Source organism: Falco rusticolus, chromosome Z (assembly GCF_015220075.1).
Source record: "Falco rusticolus isolate bFalRus1 chromosome Z, bFalRus1.pri, whole genome shotgun sequence".
Classification (NCBI taxonomy): domain Eukaryota; kingdom Metazoa; phylum Chordata; class Aves; order Falconiformes; family Falconidae; genus Falco; species Falco rusticolus.
Window position 1 is genome coordinate 16,598,080 of NC_051210.1, and position 19,640 is coordinate 16,617,719.

The 19,640-nt window shown below is 43.7% G+C and overlaps 1 protein-coding gene across 2 annotated transcripts; it reads right to left on the reverse strand.

Moving 5' to 3' along the window:
- Positions 1-6,246: 6,246 nt before the first annotated feature.
- On the reverse strand, positions 6,247-18,813 carry SMU1 (SMU1 DNA replication regulator and spliceosomal factor). 2 transcript variants are annotated; one of them, XM_037372965.1, is made up of 12 exons: positions 18,685-18,813; positions 18,150-18,360; positions 17,890-18,042; positions 17,247-17,357; positions 16,215-16,343; positions 15,064-15,183; positions 14,830-14,946; positions 14,503-14,630; positions 10,221-10,347; positions 8,846-9,013; positions 8,405-8,557; positions 6,247-7,753 (listed from the first exon to the last, which is right to left on the reverse strand). In XM_037372965.1, exons 1-12 carry the CDS (start codon positions 18,708-18,710, stop codon positions 7,655-7,657), a joined length of 1,542 nt encoding a protein of 513 aa, XP_037228862.1. In that variant the 5' UTR covers positions 18,711-18,813; the 3' UTR covers positions 6,247-7,654. The 2 variants fall into 2 exon arrangements, with proteins under 2 accessions (XP_037228862.1, XP_037228861.1); XM_037372964.1 differs by having other exon boundaries at positions 18,681-18,813.
- Positions 18,814-19,640: the final 827 nt, after the last annotated feature.

The window sequence follows — 19,640 nt, forward strand, 5'->3', positions numbered from 1 at the left end:
TGGTACCACTGGGGGTTTTTTTTACCTCAAATGTAATTCTCTTTCAGGTACAGAATGGTGATTTTCCCCCCCCCTTTTTTTTTTTTGCCCCATCATCTCACCTGTAGGCAAAGTGTGTTCGTAAATTCTGTTTGAGCTCATCAGTGAGCTGTAGAAAAGTGACCAGCAGAACCCCTTGCTTTATCAGTAGCACAGTTTACCTGACCCAGGGGGAGTAACAAAGTAATGCTACCTCTGGCTATGGCTGAAACTCCTGCACAACTGTCTTGAGACAAAACAGCTAAAATATGCCATTTGTTTTCAGTTCAGTAGGCACGTGTTTGTTTTCCCTTAACCACTGACCAAAACAGCTAGGGCAAACCAAGCTCAGTGCAGTGCCTTGAGGATGGTGACAGGACCTGGTTTTGCTTCAGATGTCTATGTATTACATAAAAAAACATTCCATAGCCAGTCACCACATCCACAACTGCATCAGCACAGTTGAGGTAATGTTTCTGTTCTTGACCTTCCTCTCAACTATGATGGCCAATTCTGCTTCATGCTTTGATGATGCCACAGCCTGGTCTAGAGGATGGGCCTGGTCTAGTTTCTAGGCTGACTAAAAGCCTCCAGAAACCTTGGCAGAACAGCCCAGGGAAAGATGCTAACTACAAATGAATCAGGAAACATGACAAGTTTATCATTCTGTTTTGAAATGAGCTAGTGACTGACACAAAAAGCTATGTCCCAAAGAAATACATGCAGCAGTAGAGCATTCAGCAAAAAGCACTAGCAAGTGAAGGCAAGAGCTAGCAAGAAGGAGGAGCTGGCTCTTAGACCTTCAAGCAAGACACCGAGTACAATTTATGGTGGCCTCTTCCAGACTTTAGCTCTCCCATGATATTCTGAGTACCATACAGCTACAGCAAGCAGCAAATCATATTCTGCAGCACTGGAAAAAGGCAATTTTTTTCTGACTTCTTGTTGCTTTATGTGGGATACATTTTCCTGTTTTGGGGAATGAACTGAATGGAAAGCTGCAGAAATTGAGGATAACAGTAGCACAAAATAGCTGTTTCCATAACTACCAGCCTAGTAATCGAACCTATCATAACCTGAGCTGATGGTTGATGTTTGCAATTACTTCCAGTGCTTCAGTTTCAACACCAAATTCATATCATTAAGCTCATAGTCTTGTTATTACAGTGATTCATTCTGCTGTGTGCCAGCCATGCAGAACTTAGGGTTTTCCTAGATACCTAGCAGTTCCACTATTCAGCAGGTTTGCTGTGAAACAGAGAAAGCCCACTCCAGCCTCACTTAAGAGCCTGCTTTCATCTTTCATAGAATCATGGAATTACAGAATCATTTATGTTGGAAAAGACCTTCAAGATCATCGAGTCCAGCTGTTAGCCCAGCACTGCCAAGCCCATCACTAAACCACATCCCTAAGCACCGCATCTACATGTTTTTAAAACACCTCCAGGGATGGTGATTCCACCACCTCCCTGGGCAGCCTGTTCAGATGCTTCACCACACTTTCAGTGAAGAAAGTTTTCATAATCTCCAATCTCAACCTCTCCTGCTGCAACTTGCAGCCCTTTCCTCTTGTCCTACCGCTTCTTACTTGGGAGAAGAGACCAACCCCCACCTGCCCACAGCCTCCTGTCAGGCAGCTGTAGAGAGCAGCAAGGTCCCCCCTGAGCCTCCAGACTAAACACCCCCAGCCCCCTCAGCGGCTCCCCACAAGACCTGTGCCCCAGCCCCTTCCCCAGCCCCGCTGCCCGTCTCTGGACACGCTGCAGCCCCTCTACGTCCCTCTTGCAGAGAGGGGCCCAGACCTGAACACAGGGTTCGAGGGGCGGCCTCAGCAGTGCCCAGTGCAGGGGGACGGTCACTGCCCTGGTCCTGCTGGCCACACTGCTGGGGACACCAGCCAGGGTGCTGCTGGCCGCCTGGGCCCCCTGGGCACACTGCTGGCTCCTGCCCAGCCGGCCGTCACCCAGCACCCCCAGGCCCTTTCCCACCAGGCCCTTTCCAGCTGCTCTGCCCCAGCCTGTAGCACTGCATGGAGCTGGGTAACACTTACTTTGCTTCTCCTGCTGCTTTTGATTCTGCCTGTAAGACTCTGGAGCCCTAACAGTCCTCTTCTCCCTCTGTTTTGTGTACCCACCACCAGGCAGTAATGCAAGAAGTTTGCTCCACCCAGGGGAGTAAACTCAGTGACCCCAAATCTGCTTTAAACTTGCAGCGTGACACAAGGTCAAGCAAGCAAGCAACTTGTCCTACAACTTTTTCATTAGGAACTTCATCCGGGAAGACATGGTCCTGTTTCCATTTGTGATTGATTGGTGCTTAAATCATTAGTAAGTCACACTGGGAGAAGCAAGTTTTGATTTAAGCCATCCTTTTCCCAAACCACAGATAAATGCCAGGTTCCATGTTCTCTTACGAGGTAACATGGGCACTATTATAGTGCTCAAAGAGATGCCAGGAGGTCTGTGTGGATGAACGAGGAACAGCTGGGTTATTTCAAACACATGAAGGAAGCATGCAGAGAGCGTAAGCAAGGATAGGTAAGTTGGGAGGAACGCAAAGATGTTGTCCAAGCATCCAGAGGTAAAGTTATAAAAGCTGAAGTTCAATTGGAGTTGTATCTGGCCAGGGATGTCAAAGACAACAAGTGCTTCCATAAATACATAGGTGGGAAAGGCTAGGGAAAATGTGGGCTCATTGCTTAATGAGATGGGGCACCTGATTACATAGGACACAGAAAAGGTTGAGGTACTGAATGTCTTCTTCGCCTCAGTCTCACTAGCAACACTGGCCTTCAGGCCCCTGAGACCAAGGGGAAAGTCTGAAGCAAGGAAAATATACCCTTGGTGGAAGAGGATCAGGTCAGGGAAGACTTAAGTCCTGTATATACCTAAGTTATACTTAGGTATAGATATAGATATATAGATATAGATATATAGATATAGATATATTTAAATAATACCTAAGTCCATGGACCCTGATGTACCCTCAAGTGCTGTGGCAGCTGGCAGATGTCATTGCAAGGCCGCTCAGGTAATCTTTGATTGATCATGGTAATGGGGGAAAGTGCCCAAAGACACGTGGAAATCAAATGTCACTCCTGTCTTCAAGAAATACAAGGAAGGTCCAGGGAACTAAACGCCTGTCAGCCTGACCTCAATCCCTAGGAGGGTGATGGAACAACTAAACCTGGAAAACATTTCCAAACACATCAACAAGAACATCATCAACAGTAGTCAGCACAGTTTCACCAAGAGGAAGTCATTCTTGACCAACCTGATAAACTTTTATGATGGAATGACTGGCCTGGTAGCTGAGGTGAAAGCAGTGGCTATTGTCTACCTAGAGTTCAGTAGGGCCTTTGACATAGTCTCCCATAAGATACTCACAGAGAAGCGCTTGGTGTATGGGATGGTTGAGGTGGATTGAAAGCTGGCTGAATGGCCAGGCCCAGAGGGTGGTGATCAGTGGAACGAAGTCTAGTTGGAGGCCAGTGAATAGCAGTGTATCCCAGTGGTCAGTACTGGCTGCAGTCCTGTTAAATATCTCAAGTAATGATCTGGGTGATAGGACAGCATATACCTTCCATGAGCCTGCAGACACCACAAAACTAGGAGAAGTACCTCATACAAGAGAGAGTCATGCTACCACCCAGAGGGGCCTCAGCAAGCTGGAGGAATGGTCTGACAGGAACATTGTTGAAGCTCAGCAATGGGAAGTGCAAGGAATAATCCCAGGCACCAGTACATGCTGGGAGTTACCCAGCTGAAAAGCAGCTGGGCAGGGAAGGAACCTGGGGTGTCCTGGTGGACAGCACATTGGAACATGAGCCAGCAATGTACTGTTTTTGGAAAGAAGGCTCATGGTATCCTGGTTGCCAGCAGGCTGACAGAGGTAATCTTTCTCCTCTACTCAGCACTGGTGAGGCCACACCTGGAGTACTGGGTTTGGGATCCCCAGTACAAGAGGCATGCACATACTGGAGAGAGTCCAGTGGCTGAAGGGACTGGAACATCTATTTTATGAGGAAAGGCTGAGAGCTGGGCCTGTTCAGCCTGGAGAACAGAAGGCTCAAGGGGTGTATAAATACCCAAAGTGATGATGCAAAAAGATGGAGCCAGGCTTTTTCCAGTGATGCCCAGTGACTGGACCAGAGGCAGTGGGCACACACTGAAACACAGGAGGTTCCCTCTGAACATCAGGAAACAGTTATTCACTGTGAGGGTGACTGAGCACCGGCACTGGTTGCCCAGAGGTGATGGAGCCTCCAACCCTTCCAACCTCAGACATCCTGTTGTTCTGTGAAAAAAACTTGGAAGAATGCTTCTTTGTTGATTTGGCTTACAAAGCTTCTAATTTGTGAAGACAGGAAAGGCTTAACTAGTTGGCAGCAGCACATGCCTGCTGGGAAGACAAGCAAATGCCATTCCCTTCCCAACAAAGCAGAGGCAGTGTCAGTTGTTTCTACACCAGGAGCAGTTTTATAGGCTAAGGGACACACAAAAACTGAAGAGTGCTTCATTACCCCATTTCATAATGCAAGCAGCACCTGGTAAAATTGTTATGAAAAAAGTTCAGCAGCATCTATCTCCTTGTATCTTGCTTCATCAGGAGCCAAGGATTTCCCCCATCTGATTCCTCCTCTGCCCCTGAAGTAAAGCATTTAGCCACCTTTCTCCTCAGGATTCACCTAAAGCCTATGCTTTTCCCTCTGGTTTCAGATCCAAGTTTGCGCACCCTGTCTCTCACAAGTCACCATAATACAGAAGGTTGTAGGATTTATTTATAGCTATCCAGTGAACACACTGGAGCCTGCATCATCAACAGGAACTGGAGATGGAGCAACCATGCTTAAGAAGGACCCCTCAAAACCCATGTAGACACTACAGAAAGTGAAGAAAATCTGTACTTGAAGAGCATTTATAACGGACTTTAGCATCACCTTTTCTAGAAATCTCTGTCCTGGTTTCAGCTGGATTTTAGAGGGATAGAGTTCATTTTCTTCCTAGTGGCTGGTGCAGTGCTGTGTTTTGGCTCTGATGTGAGAACAATGCTGACAGCACACTGATGGTTTGAGTTGGTGCTGGGTGATGTTTATACTAAGTCAAGGACTTTTCAGTTCCTTGGGCCCTGCCAGCGAGAGGGCTGGAGGGGCACGGGAAATGGGGAGGGGACACAGCCAGGGCAGGTGACCCAAGCTAGCCAAAGGGATATTCCATACCGTGTGACGCCATGCTGAGTATATAAACTGGGGGAAGAAGCAGGAAGGGGGGGACATCCAGCATTATGGCATTTGTCTTCCCAAGTAACTGTTATGTGTGACGGAGCCCGGCTTCCCTGGGGATGGCCGAACACCTGCCTGTCCATGGGAGTGGTGAATGGATTCCTTGCTCTGCTTTGCTTGGGTGCCTGGCTTTTGCTTTACCTAATAAATTGTTCTTATCTCAGCTCTTGAGTTTTACATTCCTTTCTGATTCTCCTCCTCATCCCTCTGCGAGAGGGGGAGTGAGCGAGTGGCTGTCTGGTACTTGGTTGCTGGCTGGGGTTAAACCACGACAACGTATTTTCTTTCTCTTCTTATCACAGACTGAACACTGGTGTTACCAAGCTGCAAATAAATCAGAGGCAGGTCCCCTCACCCGAGGTCATGGTTCAAAATCCTCAGCAACATGCAGAATCATGGATTCATAGGGGCTGGCAGGCACCCATGGAGATGCCTAGGCTCCTCAGACCTCATGAGAATTTGGCTGCTTTACAAAGACATTCACAAAGGATCTTTTCATTTTAAGATCAAGTCTTCAGTTTTCAGTTGGTCAGTCTATGTCTAGGACTCAAGGGAGGGTTTGATTTTCCCTTGCAGACGGCAAGCAGGTAGTGATATCAGAGCAAGACTATATCCTGCATCTACAGACGCACCTGTTCCACTAACATTAAAAAAAGGACTTTACATCCACCACTTGCGTAACTGCAAAAACCTAAGGGCACTCATTTTATGCTGCAATAGCAGTAGCTCTTTCACATACATTCTGCAAAATACACAGACAGGGAGCTGGATTCTGCCCAAGCAAGGCTGAAACTCATTGATCCTCAGTTCAGAAACAGGAGCATGAACTGACTGACCCATGAGACTTTCACTACATGGCGCTCCCCCCAGCAAAGCGTTCTGCACTCCTCCATGTATGACAGAACTCAACAGCTTCAAGCAAAATAATTCAAGAATAAAGCAAGGCCCACAGGTGAATAACGTTCTCTTTAATATGATTAGTTACAGCACTAGATGTTGCCTTGTTCAAGTCCTACATACAGGTCAGTGGTGTAATACCTGGCCGATTCTCCAGAGATAACATGTCTTCCTAGATTACATTATAAAAGATCAACACATTTTAAAAAAAAAATAACATTTTTACGATTACCATTGTACTTTTATGCCACCTGCTACCTATTTTACAAATCACAGCTGCAGCCCAAGAGTTAAGTTTTACCATTGCCTGTTTGTAAGTAATAGCACATTTTGCGTTTTTGTTTTGAGTACTTGATGCAAGGAACTCAAACTCTTGAATAAAAAGCATAAGAAATGACAGATTTTCTCAGTTTTAAGCTGCAGAATTTATTTCAATCTTTAAACATTCAGGATTCTGACAGTTCTATTTGCTACAACTACTCTTCTTCTAAAGAACAACGTAAGATACAGTTTACATTGAGGATTAGTAGTTATGTGTAATCCGAAAGCAATGTGAATAATATTAAAAAAAAATTGTCAAGATCTTCTCCTGTATCAAAAGTACTAACTACCTGCCAGTGGAGCTTGTCAGATGTATTACTGTCAAATGTTTCTGAAACACCTGTGTCTTTTCAGGCAGGAAAAATAATCCCTCTTTGCTACCTAAAAAATAATCCCCCTTTGCTACCTAAAAAACAACTTTATTGCCATATCTAAGGAAGTAAAAAAACTAGGAATTAAACAAACAACCTGCCTCCCAAAAAACCACCCTACATCTCACTGCCATGTTAGGCAGGTTTACAGCAGGAAGTACTAGGAGATGGGGAAGAATAGTTTCATTCTGAGGAAGCTATGTGACATGTATTATGTATGTATATTAATACATACATAAAATACCGGAATAATTACAGTGAAATCTGAACACAGCAAAACCAACAGGACTAGAAAACACTCTACCTTCAAGCTGAGGACAGAAAAGCCTCATCTGCATTCCAGGAAAACTCTGATTTTGTTTCAGCAATGGAAAAGAGAAAGCTTTCCCATTTCAGCTAATTCACTCAAAAAAAGCATTTTACTGTATTCTAGGAAGTCAGCAACCACTTGTAAGTGCGTATAGTTCCCAGCTTGTTCAACTTTTATAAACACTACTGTTGGAAGAGAACAGATTTCAGGAGACAGTTAAAAAACTGTCACTGAAGTTGCTTCAGCAACTCTGGAAAAAATACAACTATTTAACTGATGCTATATTTAAGCATAAATCTACCTAACCTTAGATCAAGTAGTAAAAATTTCATTCTCTGGAAACCTGAACAGAAAATGGAGCAAATATCACACTCTGTGCATTCAGACCTTGTTAAAGCACAAACACCAATAACCTGCAACTAACAGGCACATTTCTTCAGTCCTTGTAAAATCAAGCTATGGCTTCCAGAGCTTGAGGAGGCCATCTTCACTGTAAGTGGCAATCAGGTTCTGGTGGGGGTGATGAGCAATGCCAATGACATCTTTTTCATGAACCTAGCGAATAAGCAGAAAGATGCATCAGGAGATTCTTCTTTTAGCAGATTCAAGCCAAATATCCTCTTCAAACAAGAACCCGGGGAAAGGTGGACTGAGGTTCAGCATGCTTTGTGTATACAGCAAAAGCAGAGGAAGGTACCCACACACACAATGTTAAGTTCCAGTTGCAAACAATTTTTGTGATGTAGCAGTTGCTTTTTGCTAGGCAAGGGAAGGTTCAGTGAAGGTTGACATCCACTGAAATCCATGAGATCTAAGTATTCCCCATTAAATGTGGACATTCAAGCTGCTATTCCTCCTTAGTTTAATCCAAGGCAAATTTAAGCTTGACAGCTTTAAATCTGATTTAAATTGGTCAGATTCTACATCAGGTGGAGCCCAGGTCAAGACATGCTCTATTTCAAGTAAGTTTGAACCAATTCACTCTTGGCATGGCAGGTTAACATCTTCATAACTTTTAAAATTTAAATGGTTCTAAAAAAACCTAGAGACATGCTACAGCCAAGTGTTCTGGAATGCATTCATTACCAATCATGGCTGCTAGAGGTGAAAATCCTTGGTACGAGACTTATCCTTATGGACTCTGTAAATAACAATTAGACCATCCTTGTGTTTAGCTTTTGCAGAGTTTTAAAGCCAAGAACTTACAGTCAGAGTTCTCTCCAGCTTGCCAGTCACTGTGCTAAAGCAATAGAGCACGAAGTCTTCACCAACACAGTAGATCCATTCACCACGAGGTGAAAGTGCACAGCAGACGAAGTCACCACCTTCTCTCTTACCAGAGCTAAAACTTCTTACAATCTGTAAAGATACCCCCCAAAATATTTGGCATGATTAAACTGCAGTACATCATTACTATGATCAGGGCAAATATTTAGGCAGTACTAACTATGTTTAGAACACAGCATCTCTCCATAGCTGCAATTGCTTTCTGCAATCAAGCTGTTCTATAACCTGGGTTTATGATAGTTTGTCATGCAAGTAAACTGGAAAAATTAGGTTTAACCCAATGGTATGTTATTAACTACATTTTTGGAACTCTTAAAATGACAGAAAGAGACTTGAAAGGACACCAGTAAGATCACATACTTGTCCTTGCATATTCATAATGACAACTGTATTCGATCTGTTGCACACAACGAAGTGTTCTGGGTTTTTAGGCAGCAGAATGACACTGTTCACTGTAATGTCTGTCCCAGCAGTACTGCCAAGAGATTTGAAGGTGTTTGAGCACTCTGTTGTCTTCACATTCCAAACCTAGTATGAAAAATAAAACCAATTAGCTTTAAAAAAATCAAACAAAAATTAGCTGATTCAGAGTAACAGGATTCAGATTTTTTAAGGCTCCTGAAGGGAAAAATTACTTATCACATCTGTTTTCACATGTGGACACCATGAACAATTTCACTATAATTGAACTGAAAGTGAATTTCCATTATCCAAATTCAGCCTGGCTCCCTTTCATTAAGCATATTCCCTGAGGGGTGAGTCCAGACTGGCTTTCTGGTTTTAGCTGGCATCTATGAATATATGTGCAGCCTCTGCAACATGCTATTTGCCTTACACAAGACAGACACCAAAAAAGAAAAATTGCTGAAAAAGCAAGCCTCACTGGTATTAGTGGGAGAGACATTCTAGCTCACAGCTGCTTCAGGCTTAACACTAGGCTGTTCTAGCTGTTAGAAACAGCAAATGGAACTGCCCGATTAATATTTAAAATTAAATGTAACTCACCTTCTGTGGAATACTTTTGCTGTTTATGTACTAGTACAATAGAAATATACCACATTCTTATGCTATCCCTATGACTGGGGCAGTCTAACAAAGAGTGCAAGTTTGAAGTAACGCCCCATTTAATATGAGCAAAATCTATCACTCTCTCCTAGGCCACGTATATAAACCAGATCTGTTTACCCACTCCCCATGCACTGCATCAATGCCCTGTATCGATCCCCTGCTTCATGTAGCTGTCTCTATATTAATTTATTTATTAGTACTCAGAAATGCCCTGTATACAACGATTTATTCCTCTTAACTACTATACATGGAGTAATTCCACTCTTTGCCAAGACTAGAAGCCAAACCTATCACTTCTACAACCAGTATCATTAATGCTGTATTACCCAATTTACATGGTGAGGCACTCCTATGCACCAGTAAACAGACAGGTGCCATACACCATAAGCAAGAAAAGCCATTGCTTCAGACAAGGGAATTCCCACACTCTAGAACAAGAGGTGTCACAGTCAATTCTGTTTCTAGAATAAAGCAGGAGCAGGCAGGTAAGTACTGCACTGATGCTCTCCTTTCATCAATACAGCAGAAACAGGCTCTGCAGCAGTCTGTAAGCAAAATATGAAACTTAATCAGTTCTCCTTTACACCAATCTACAGCAAAGTTCACAAGCAGAAAGACATTGAATGAGTCTGAATGTGTTATTTACAAAGGGTAAATGCTATCTTACCTTCACTGTGCCATCAGAGGATGCACTGATAATGTAGTGGCCATCCTGAGTAAAAGTAGCTTCATTAACAAATGAAGAATGTCCACGGAATTCCTTTAAAGTCTTCCCAGATTTTAAACCATGAATCCTGTCACACAACAGAGGTCACAAACGAGTAAGCAACCGAGGTAGTCTGAAACACCCCCTGGCTTCACTGTATTTTAAATCTGTGATACTCTTTGACAGGCAACAAAATAAAATGCTAAAAAAACCACAAGCTGTAAGTCTTTATCACAAGCCCCTTCCATCAAAGGCATTATGTGTTACTCTGAAAAGCTTAAGGAAATACCATTAATCCTCAGCCTCAAGTACCTGTATGTAGTACACACTGTATATATTAAAAGATAGGACTACGAAAGGGGAAACTATGAAGCTGAAAAAAACCAAAAATTACAGATTTAAGTTTGAAAGTCTCTGGTCCAACAGACTCTTAAACTTTGAGGTCAGCTGGCTCAGGGCCTTAACTAAGGCCTTGTCCAGATGACTTAAGAAAAATTCTCTTACACTCAGCCAGATTTTTTTCTCTTTTACAAGCTGCTGCCATTGCCTCTTACTGTGCAATTCTGCAAAGAGCTTGCTCAGTCATCTAAAAGGAAATTATACTGCTAATCTGTATCAGCCTTAAACTGTAGTATCTACTGGCTACCGAAATAGGGTTTTCAAGCATGTCTGCAGCCTTGAGAATGAAATTCCTTATTCCATTTGAAGCTTGCTGTCCTTGATTCAACATCCAACCTTACATAATTTCAATTAAAATGCTTATGCTATAGTTCATATATAACATAATTTAAACAGATTAACATTTCTCATTAAGATGTTTTGTAATGCCTATTCAACTGTGCAGCTGCCTACAGATCCACACATTTCTTCTTTATCATCTAAAGCAGCACCACTGAGGTCTACAGTACAGGCAAGAGCCTAGAGCTATTAAACATATTACATTCAATTAAACATAAAGCATACAGTTATCAAGCAGTGGATCAAACTGATTCCCAATGTAAGTCCCATATACTGCAACTCAAGTTTTGAAAAGACAGATTAGAAAGCTGGAAACCTTGATGGACTGGACTGATGGACTGAGAGAAACCTCATGATATTGAGAACAGATTGCAGAACCATCTCAGGCATCAGAATCATCTGGGGGCTGACCAGCTGCAGAGATCTGCACTAAAGAACATGGCAGGCCCTGGGGAGAATGAAGTGAAAGCCAGCAGTGTGCTGTGGCATTGCAGAAACCCAGCCACACACCAGATGCATTAGTAGAGGCACAGTCTGCAGATCAAGGTTCTTCCCTACTTGGCAGAGGTGTAGCCCCTTCTAGAGGGCTGTGTCTAGTTTTGGACACAGATGGCCAGAGGGCTGGACCACATGATGCAGAAGGAGAGGCTGAAAGGACCAGGTGTGTTCACCCCAGAAAAGTGAAAGTTCAGGAGCATCTAACTGCTGTCTTCCTTGTAGACAAAAAAGTTAAACAAAACAAGTTATTATTAAGTTACAGTAACGCCAAAGAAGAAAACCAACTAAACTAGTCAGAACTGATCTAAGCTGCTTTCAACTGCACCAATGTGTCTGCATAGCAACAGAAGAGCTTTGTCTGAAACCAAACCTGCCCAGCACTAAGCAAATTCCACTCAGTTAACAAGACACCAAATAGGTGCAGCGTCATTACTGCACTACACAAATGTTAAGCAATGCTTTCCAGATGCTAAGAACTGCAGGAACAAGGGTTTGACAAGGTTGCCACTCATCTGGTAGCTTAGATTAGAACGGAATTTGAGTATTTTTGTCACTATTAACCAGTATTGAAAGTTACAATGAACTTTCATTCTTGCTTTTATTCACCCTGCAATGATCCTTAATTTAAAAAAAAAAAATAATAATAAAAAAGAGGCTATCTCAATCTTTACTAAATACCTGAAAAACTTCTAACTCTTGGGTTAACATCATCACCTAGCTAGCTTTTACAGAGTAAGTGGAATCAGATTCTTCTCAGAGGTACACAGCTAAAGGACTTGAGGCAAAGGGCACAGGTTGTAAAGTAAAAAAAACACAAAACCAAAATGTCTTTCCAAATCCAAACAGGATTTTCTCCAAGAGGCTTGCACAGGCTTAGGACAGGTGCCAAGAGCAGCAGTGCAGTCTTCACCCAGAGAAGTTGAGAGCTCATCTGGACAAGGTTGTGAGCAAGCTGCCCTAGCCAAAAGGTTGGTTGTGCTTTGTAAAGATTACTAGACTAAAGACCCCTAGTGTGGATAACTGGCTAGCTGAAAAGGGTCACATAGACATAGTCCAGCTGGCTGGACAAAAATGCACATCGCTCTCAGCTTATCTGAAGTAAAGCAAAATACACTGTCTTTGGCTGTCCTTGTTACACAGTAACAGGAAGATTTTGGTGGGAAAAGAATGTTGCAGGTGGGAACAGAAAACTACAGAAGAGAAACAAGGGGCGGGCTTGGTATTTAGGCAACTAACCAATAATGAGCTTAACTTTTGTAATATGTATGAGCTAATTATAAGAAGGCATAAAAGGTGACTGTAAGGTACAATAAACGAAGTCTGCTGCTCACTCATATTGAGTGACTGTGTCTTCCCTCCGTCGCAACACCCTAGAGGTACATTCTAAAATACTTTATAATTTATGTTTAGTCTGCCTTACACAGGTTGCCCAGACACTTGAGCTTTCTCAAAGCACAGATGCAAGCCTAACCACCTTCATACTCCCACAGCAATCCATTGCTTTATCATGCTGTTGCTCAACAGATGATCTGCACACCAGAAAAGCTGCAGCAACTGTACGCATGTAAGTCTTAGCACATGGGAAGTGTCGGGTAATGCGAAGTTTGTTCAGTTTAGCCCATCCACATTAAGATGGATGTACTTCCTTGGATTTTCACAGACAGACCTCCTATCCAACCACTGTAACTGAGCTAAAAACTGTAGTTCAGCAAGTTGGTAGGGTAACTGGACTGTGCTCCAAAGCAACTCAAAGCCTGTAGAAGGACTCAACTCCCCTTCCTGGGTTGCCAAGATCTCAGCTTGTGGGTCTTCATCATCCTGAACAGTTTCACTGCCCAAAAGGAATGCCACAGACACTGGGAAATTGAACTACATATTGGTTTAAAAAAAAACCCACAGCTCATAGCCCGACATGGTGCTGGTGCTACAGAGCAAGGGATGATTCACATAAAAAAGGGAAAGAATTCCCATGCCCAAAGGCAGAACGCAGAGACAGCGTGGAGAAACTGGAATTACCTTTAGGGACTGAAGAGAAAAATGATCCTATTTCTATGGCTGTTTTTCATCACTGAAAATTTTTTTCTTTCGCCAGCGTAAATGTATAAACCATCTGGACACATGATTTTTCTCTAACAGATTCCAAGAACAGCGGTACATGTCAGAGAACCACAGAATAACATAGGCTGGAAGAGACCTCAGAAGATCTCTGTTCCACCGCTCTCCTCAAAGCAGCATCAACTTCCAAGTCACTCGTGGTCTAAGAAAGTCTTCAAGGGTTGAGATTCACCCCCTGCCTGACCCAACTCTCTCAGCATTGTCCAAGCACTGTTTCTTTCTCAAGGGGAAAAAAAGTTGTTTTTCCTTATATACATTCAGAATTTCAGCTCCTGGAGGTCCCTTGTAGGAACTTCTCAAGTGCACTTTGGGAACTTTGGGAAATTTTGTGCTCTTCAGCAACTATCAGGAGGAAAGAGAGAAGACACACCAAAATACTTAAAGCTGCTCTCAGAAGATTTCTTCAGATAGTACAAGAGCAGCGCACGACAGTGCTTCACAAGGAAAATAAACTGGATGGAACCAACTACCATGTCATCTATTAAAGCTAGTCAGTATGATCAGCCTGTTTAAAAAAAATTTACATCAAACTGTTATCTCAGATCTTTTCTACCCTAAGCTTATTATAAAAAATGTTATTCGAAGATTGAGATTACTGTTAAGCTAGGAGTCTCCCATAAAGAAAATGTGCAAGATCAACATAAATGACAATAAAGCAGAAGAAGAACTTGGCCTCTAGCCCTGGCATAATGCAAGTTAAGCAAGGTGAAAAGGCCAAACTTTCAAACTGTTCCTTTCCAACCCTCAGCAGTCACGCTCCCCTATTAGGATTAAAACTCAACGCAAAAAGATTGAATCCAACATCAAATGAACCTGTACTCAAAACTTTAACTGCTTAATATGAAAACTTTGTTTTCTCCTACACTGTAGCTCACATTCCCAGTTTATTTACCTGATTGTCTGATCAAAAGAAGCACTAAGGATTTGGCTGCTGTCTTTAGAGAAACTGAGGCATGTAACACCTTTACTGTGTGCTCGTTCAAATCTTCTCAGACACTGACCGCTCTGGATTTTCCACACCTGGAGAGGAAACAGCGAATGAAACAGAGGTGGTTACTTTGTTATGAGATCACAGAGTCTTAAAAAACAGAGATAATATGTATCTGTTTCTGAGCCATGCTAAATTTAATTTAGTTTTATATGGAATTGCAACGTTATTGCAATCACAAGTGACTCTGGTCAACACCTTTAGCAACATAATGTACAAGAAGATCGGTACCTTGATCTTGCCGTCTTGTGCTCCAGTTGCCAGCATTTCTGTATCTCTGCTGAAGCACATGCACAGCACTGCATCATCCATCATCATAAAATTATCTTGTGCCTGGTACTTCAGATCCTAAATGAAAGCAAAAGATCCACCAGTCAAAATGAGAAATGCAAACAAATAATCTCAAGGAATAAAACCAGATGCTGCAGCCAATGAGCTATCTGTGTGAAATTAGATGCAACTTACCTTCCTAATCTTTCCAGTAGTGAAGTTCCATACTTCAATGAAACCATCAACAGAGCCAGTAACCAAATACTGTCCATCTGGGGAAAAGCGAGCGCATTCCACATGTGACTTCTGCCCAAACTGTTTTATAGAAGAACATAAAATAAGCCTAATAAGCAATTTTAAAGCAGCAACTCATTAAAACAAAACTGTAGTCTCATTCTGGTGGCAAAAATACAGTACTTTCTAGAGATCTGCATTCACAAATTTAATGTTAAGATATAAAAATACCTGTCAATACCTACATACTAGCACTCCAAAAACAAGAAGAAAACCCCACTCTTTTTGATCTGATAATATCTGTGCAAATTACATCAAACATTCCATGCTTACAGAAACAGTTGGGACTGTTGTATTTTGCAGTGAGTTGTGTATGTTAACAAACTCTTTTCCAGCATCCAACATATACACCTAGCAGACATCAGAAAATTCTGAAGTAGTACAAGTTGCTTCACTTGGAATGATGTTTCTCCACTAAAATTTTCACAGACAATATCTGCTATTTTTATATATAATTTTTTATTTAAATTTTTTTAAATACAAGTGACCATGACAACTAAGTATAGAAAAGTTTTCACTAATCAACTAAAAAATCCAAAGATCAGTGCTGCTAGACAAAATATTTTCTAATAAAGCATTTTTACAAAGCTGCTACTGAACGCAACAAACTGATTTCACAAGTTCTAATTACGACTTCTGAAAAACATTATCTTCTGTTCATTGTGGGAACTGGTAGAGCCAGTGAACTAACTAACACTTCTCACTCTACAGAACTGCTTGGTGAAGTTGAAAAGCTTTCGCAGAAGGAAACTGCCTATTGCAAATTGTGAGTTCTGCAGGACAACTATGTCACTACAGCACAGTTTTCTTTCTCTTTTGAAAGATGTACAAGAAAATCCTTTAAAAGGAGATACTGATCACAGTAGTAGACCTGGTATGCAGTAGTTCATGATCAAAACTTAAGCGGTTTTGGAGGCCAGGAAAGAGAGGGAAATTATTTATAAAAAAAGAGAACAGGATTCAGAAGGTTTACTCTTCTCTCCCAACATAAAGCACAGGAAGGAACAAGCTGCAGAAGCTGCAGCAATACACAAAAGCAAACACAACATCACCTTAATATGTCTGCTCAGCTGTGTGGGGAACTTTTCTTCTTCCACATCTTTCACAGCTGCTTTGCCTCTGAACAAGTCAATCGTCATACCAGGAGGAAGCAGGCCCTGATGCTGCTGCCATTTCAGTGCCTTTTGAGGAGTTGAAAGCCTTATCATTAGGTATCAGTTAACATACATCCTCCTCATCAAAACTTGCTTCTAATTAACACAATACAGCAACAGTTTCTTGTACCCTTACTAACTGTACAGTTTGAGACAAATAGACTGCAGTTACTTGAAACAAGACTTAGCAGATTACTCTTCCTAACTCATCACCATAAACAGAATAAAACATTATCCCCAAATGTTTTCTGAAAGTGAGAATGACTCAGGCCCACCCTACTCATTCTACCTTCAGTATGCAGTATACAGCACATACATAGTGTGGGTTCAGTTGCGTGTTGATTTAAACTAGCTGACCTACTGTCTATTTGCTTAGAACTGTATACATTAAAACTAAAAATGACATCTAAGCTTTCTTGGAAGGCATAAGTGAACTTCAATCAAAAGACGGAATGTTATACAACCCCTTCATCAGAGAGCTGTCTTCAGTCACAGGACATACCTGTTACGCCAAGAGTATTTACTTGGCGTACTTAAAAGCTTTAAAAGTAAGATGTAAACCATAAACCAGCAAAATACAGGAAACACTGTCTGCAGAAAGTATCAATGACTACACTTTCAGAACCAAAGATGTTGTAAGTACAACAATGGAAACAGTGTATATTAGCAGGTATTTTGAAAATAACCTTCTCTATGCACCAAGTATTTATTCTATGGGAAAAAATCTACTGCTGGAGTGCTGACTTTTCCTGCAATGGCTAAGTCCATGCCACATGGAGAAAATACAGTTTTTAACTATATCACATGTAAATGTGCAATACCTAATCTTTACTTTTATAGACCATGAGAATGAACTACATCATAATCAGTTTCACACAGCGAAGATCTACAGAAACTGACATAGCTACTAAAACATTTTTCAATGATTACCTGTCCCAACAACGCCATAAGACGAGATGGAGGTACCACGCTGACTTCTCCCGCTAAAGCTTGTGCAATAGCAGCTCTCCGCTTCTCTTTGCTACTTCCATCTGGGTATGCCTAGAGAGAAATTATTTTTATTAAGTGATTCTTCTAAACTATTTTCCATTAAAACATTCTTTGCTCTGAACTGAAGCCCCTTCCAGATCAATGTTTTATCAGGCCTTCAAAATTGCCCTTCTCTTTAAACATGAACGCTTGAAACATTTGGGATATGCTTTCACTAAAAATGACCTAACCAGAAATAACGCCTTGTTATTACACAACAGCAATTTAATTTACAAAACGCACATTTTGTTCCACATACAAGACAGGAAAAGCAAGGCACAGATCCTGTGGCAGGATACACGTATAAATCCCCAAATTTCCACCTGAAGTATACTTCAAAACCACTACTCTGCTGCCTTGTCATCAAGTGTTACACATCATTTGCCAAACCCTTCATAAAGCCTGTAAAATCATCAAACTGGGAAGCTGCAGTCTCACTCCCAGTATGGAAAAGAAAAGATGCCACAAGCCATTAGCAACCTGGACCAATGCTCGGGGCCATGCAAGGCGGCATTGCAAAGTCTCTAGCAAGAGCGTAACATACCTCACGAGGATCAAAGTAAGATCTGGCCAGAAGGTTTTCGAGGTGGATGTACCGCTCTGGCTGTGTTTGTTTTAGCATGATCATGGGATCTGTTTGTCTCAGGAGAGACCTGGCAGCACCTAGTTCCCGGAGCTCAATCAACTCCAGCACAACCTGCATCAAGAGATAAGCATCTGCATTAGCCAAGGGTAAGTGGAAAACCCCAGACGGGAGCTTCCAGCCAGATCAGAAAAGTCCATACACAGCCTGCCCTCACTCACTTGCTCGTAGAGATCAATAAGAGTCTTGTCGGGCAGCTTCAGCGACTGTATGGCCTGCAGCACTGTGTCCCAATGCCCACTGTTGATGTCAGCCACAAAGCTCTCAATACTGTCCACAGTGTTGAGGGATACAGTGGTTTCCTCCTGAAGGGTAGCGAGGGCTCGGTGGAGGCTGTTCTCTTTCAGATACTGCATGATTAGCCGGATCACACTGCAGGGGAACCGCAGGCAGTCACGGCACCAGCCCCACCGGTTACCGCTCCCCGTCCTCCTCCACGGCTGCCGCAGCCTCCTCCCGCCCAGGCGCCCAGCCGTGGAGAAGCGGGCCCTCCCGCCAACCCCGCGACGGCCCCCAATCCCCAGAACACCTCAGGGACAGACATTTCCCCACGGCGGCACCGCCCCGCAGCGGCCCCCGCAGCGGCCCCCGCGGCGGCCTGGCCTCCCCGTCCTCTCCCGCCACCACCCCGCCACCAGGACCGACACCGGGGCCGGGGCCAGGGCCGGCACCCCTCCCCGGCGCCGCCATACACACTCGGAGGACTCGATTTCGATCGACATCTTGATCCGCCGCTACCGCTCAGGGAGAACCCGCCGCCTCCTCTAATACGACTTCCGACCTTGCGCGCTTCCGCTTCCGGTCCACGCCACATGGCTCGGGGCCGCCCCGCCCTCCCGGCCCAGGCGTACGGAACGTGGCGGGCCGCGGGGCGGGAGCGGGTGGCGCGCGTGCGGACTGGGGCGCCGCGGCCGTGGCGGGCCCTCACCGCGGGGGGGCGCTGCGGCCTGGGGCTCGGCCTGGGGGGCCGGGGCAGGCTGGGGGGCGGCCGGAGCCACCGGGGCCGAGCTGGTGCCCCCGGAGCGGCGGGCGCGGGGAGCGCGGCCTCGGCAGTGCTGGAGGCCCGGCAGCCTGCCTGTGCCCGTTAGGCGGGTGGGCTGGAGCGGGTGCTGGTCTTACGGCCCGTGACGTAGCACAAGCCTCACACAGTCTTTATGGAAGGAGAATTACTGATGACCAAATACAGTGCTGGCCTGGCCAGGAAGGCTGAGAGAACGCTTGAGGGAGAAAGCATCAAAAAGATTGGGACCAGTATTCTCTCAGGAGAGGGTGTTAGTTATGGGAACTAAAGGGAGTGAGGGGATGTTGTGTCCTTCAAAATAGCCGCACTTGAAACAGGGCAGCCACCTCAGTAAGTGTAACGTCAAGGCAAGCACACTAATGTATGTTAACCTGCATAGTGACTCTGCAAGCTGGCTTTTCAGTCTATGAAGAGCTTCTAGTGTCTTAGAAATATGGTCTGTGCCTCCAGCGTAACCCTCGTTTGAGCATTTCACAGTCTGAATACAGACCTCAAGAGTTTTCCAGCTGCCTTCCCACAAAGCTGCAGTCCACCTACTGTCCTTCACTCATCGGGATCTCAGGAGATTCCCTGCAGTGGCACAGACAGGTTGGACTGCTGGTCTGGCCCGGCATGGATGTGGAACAGTTCC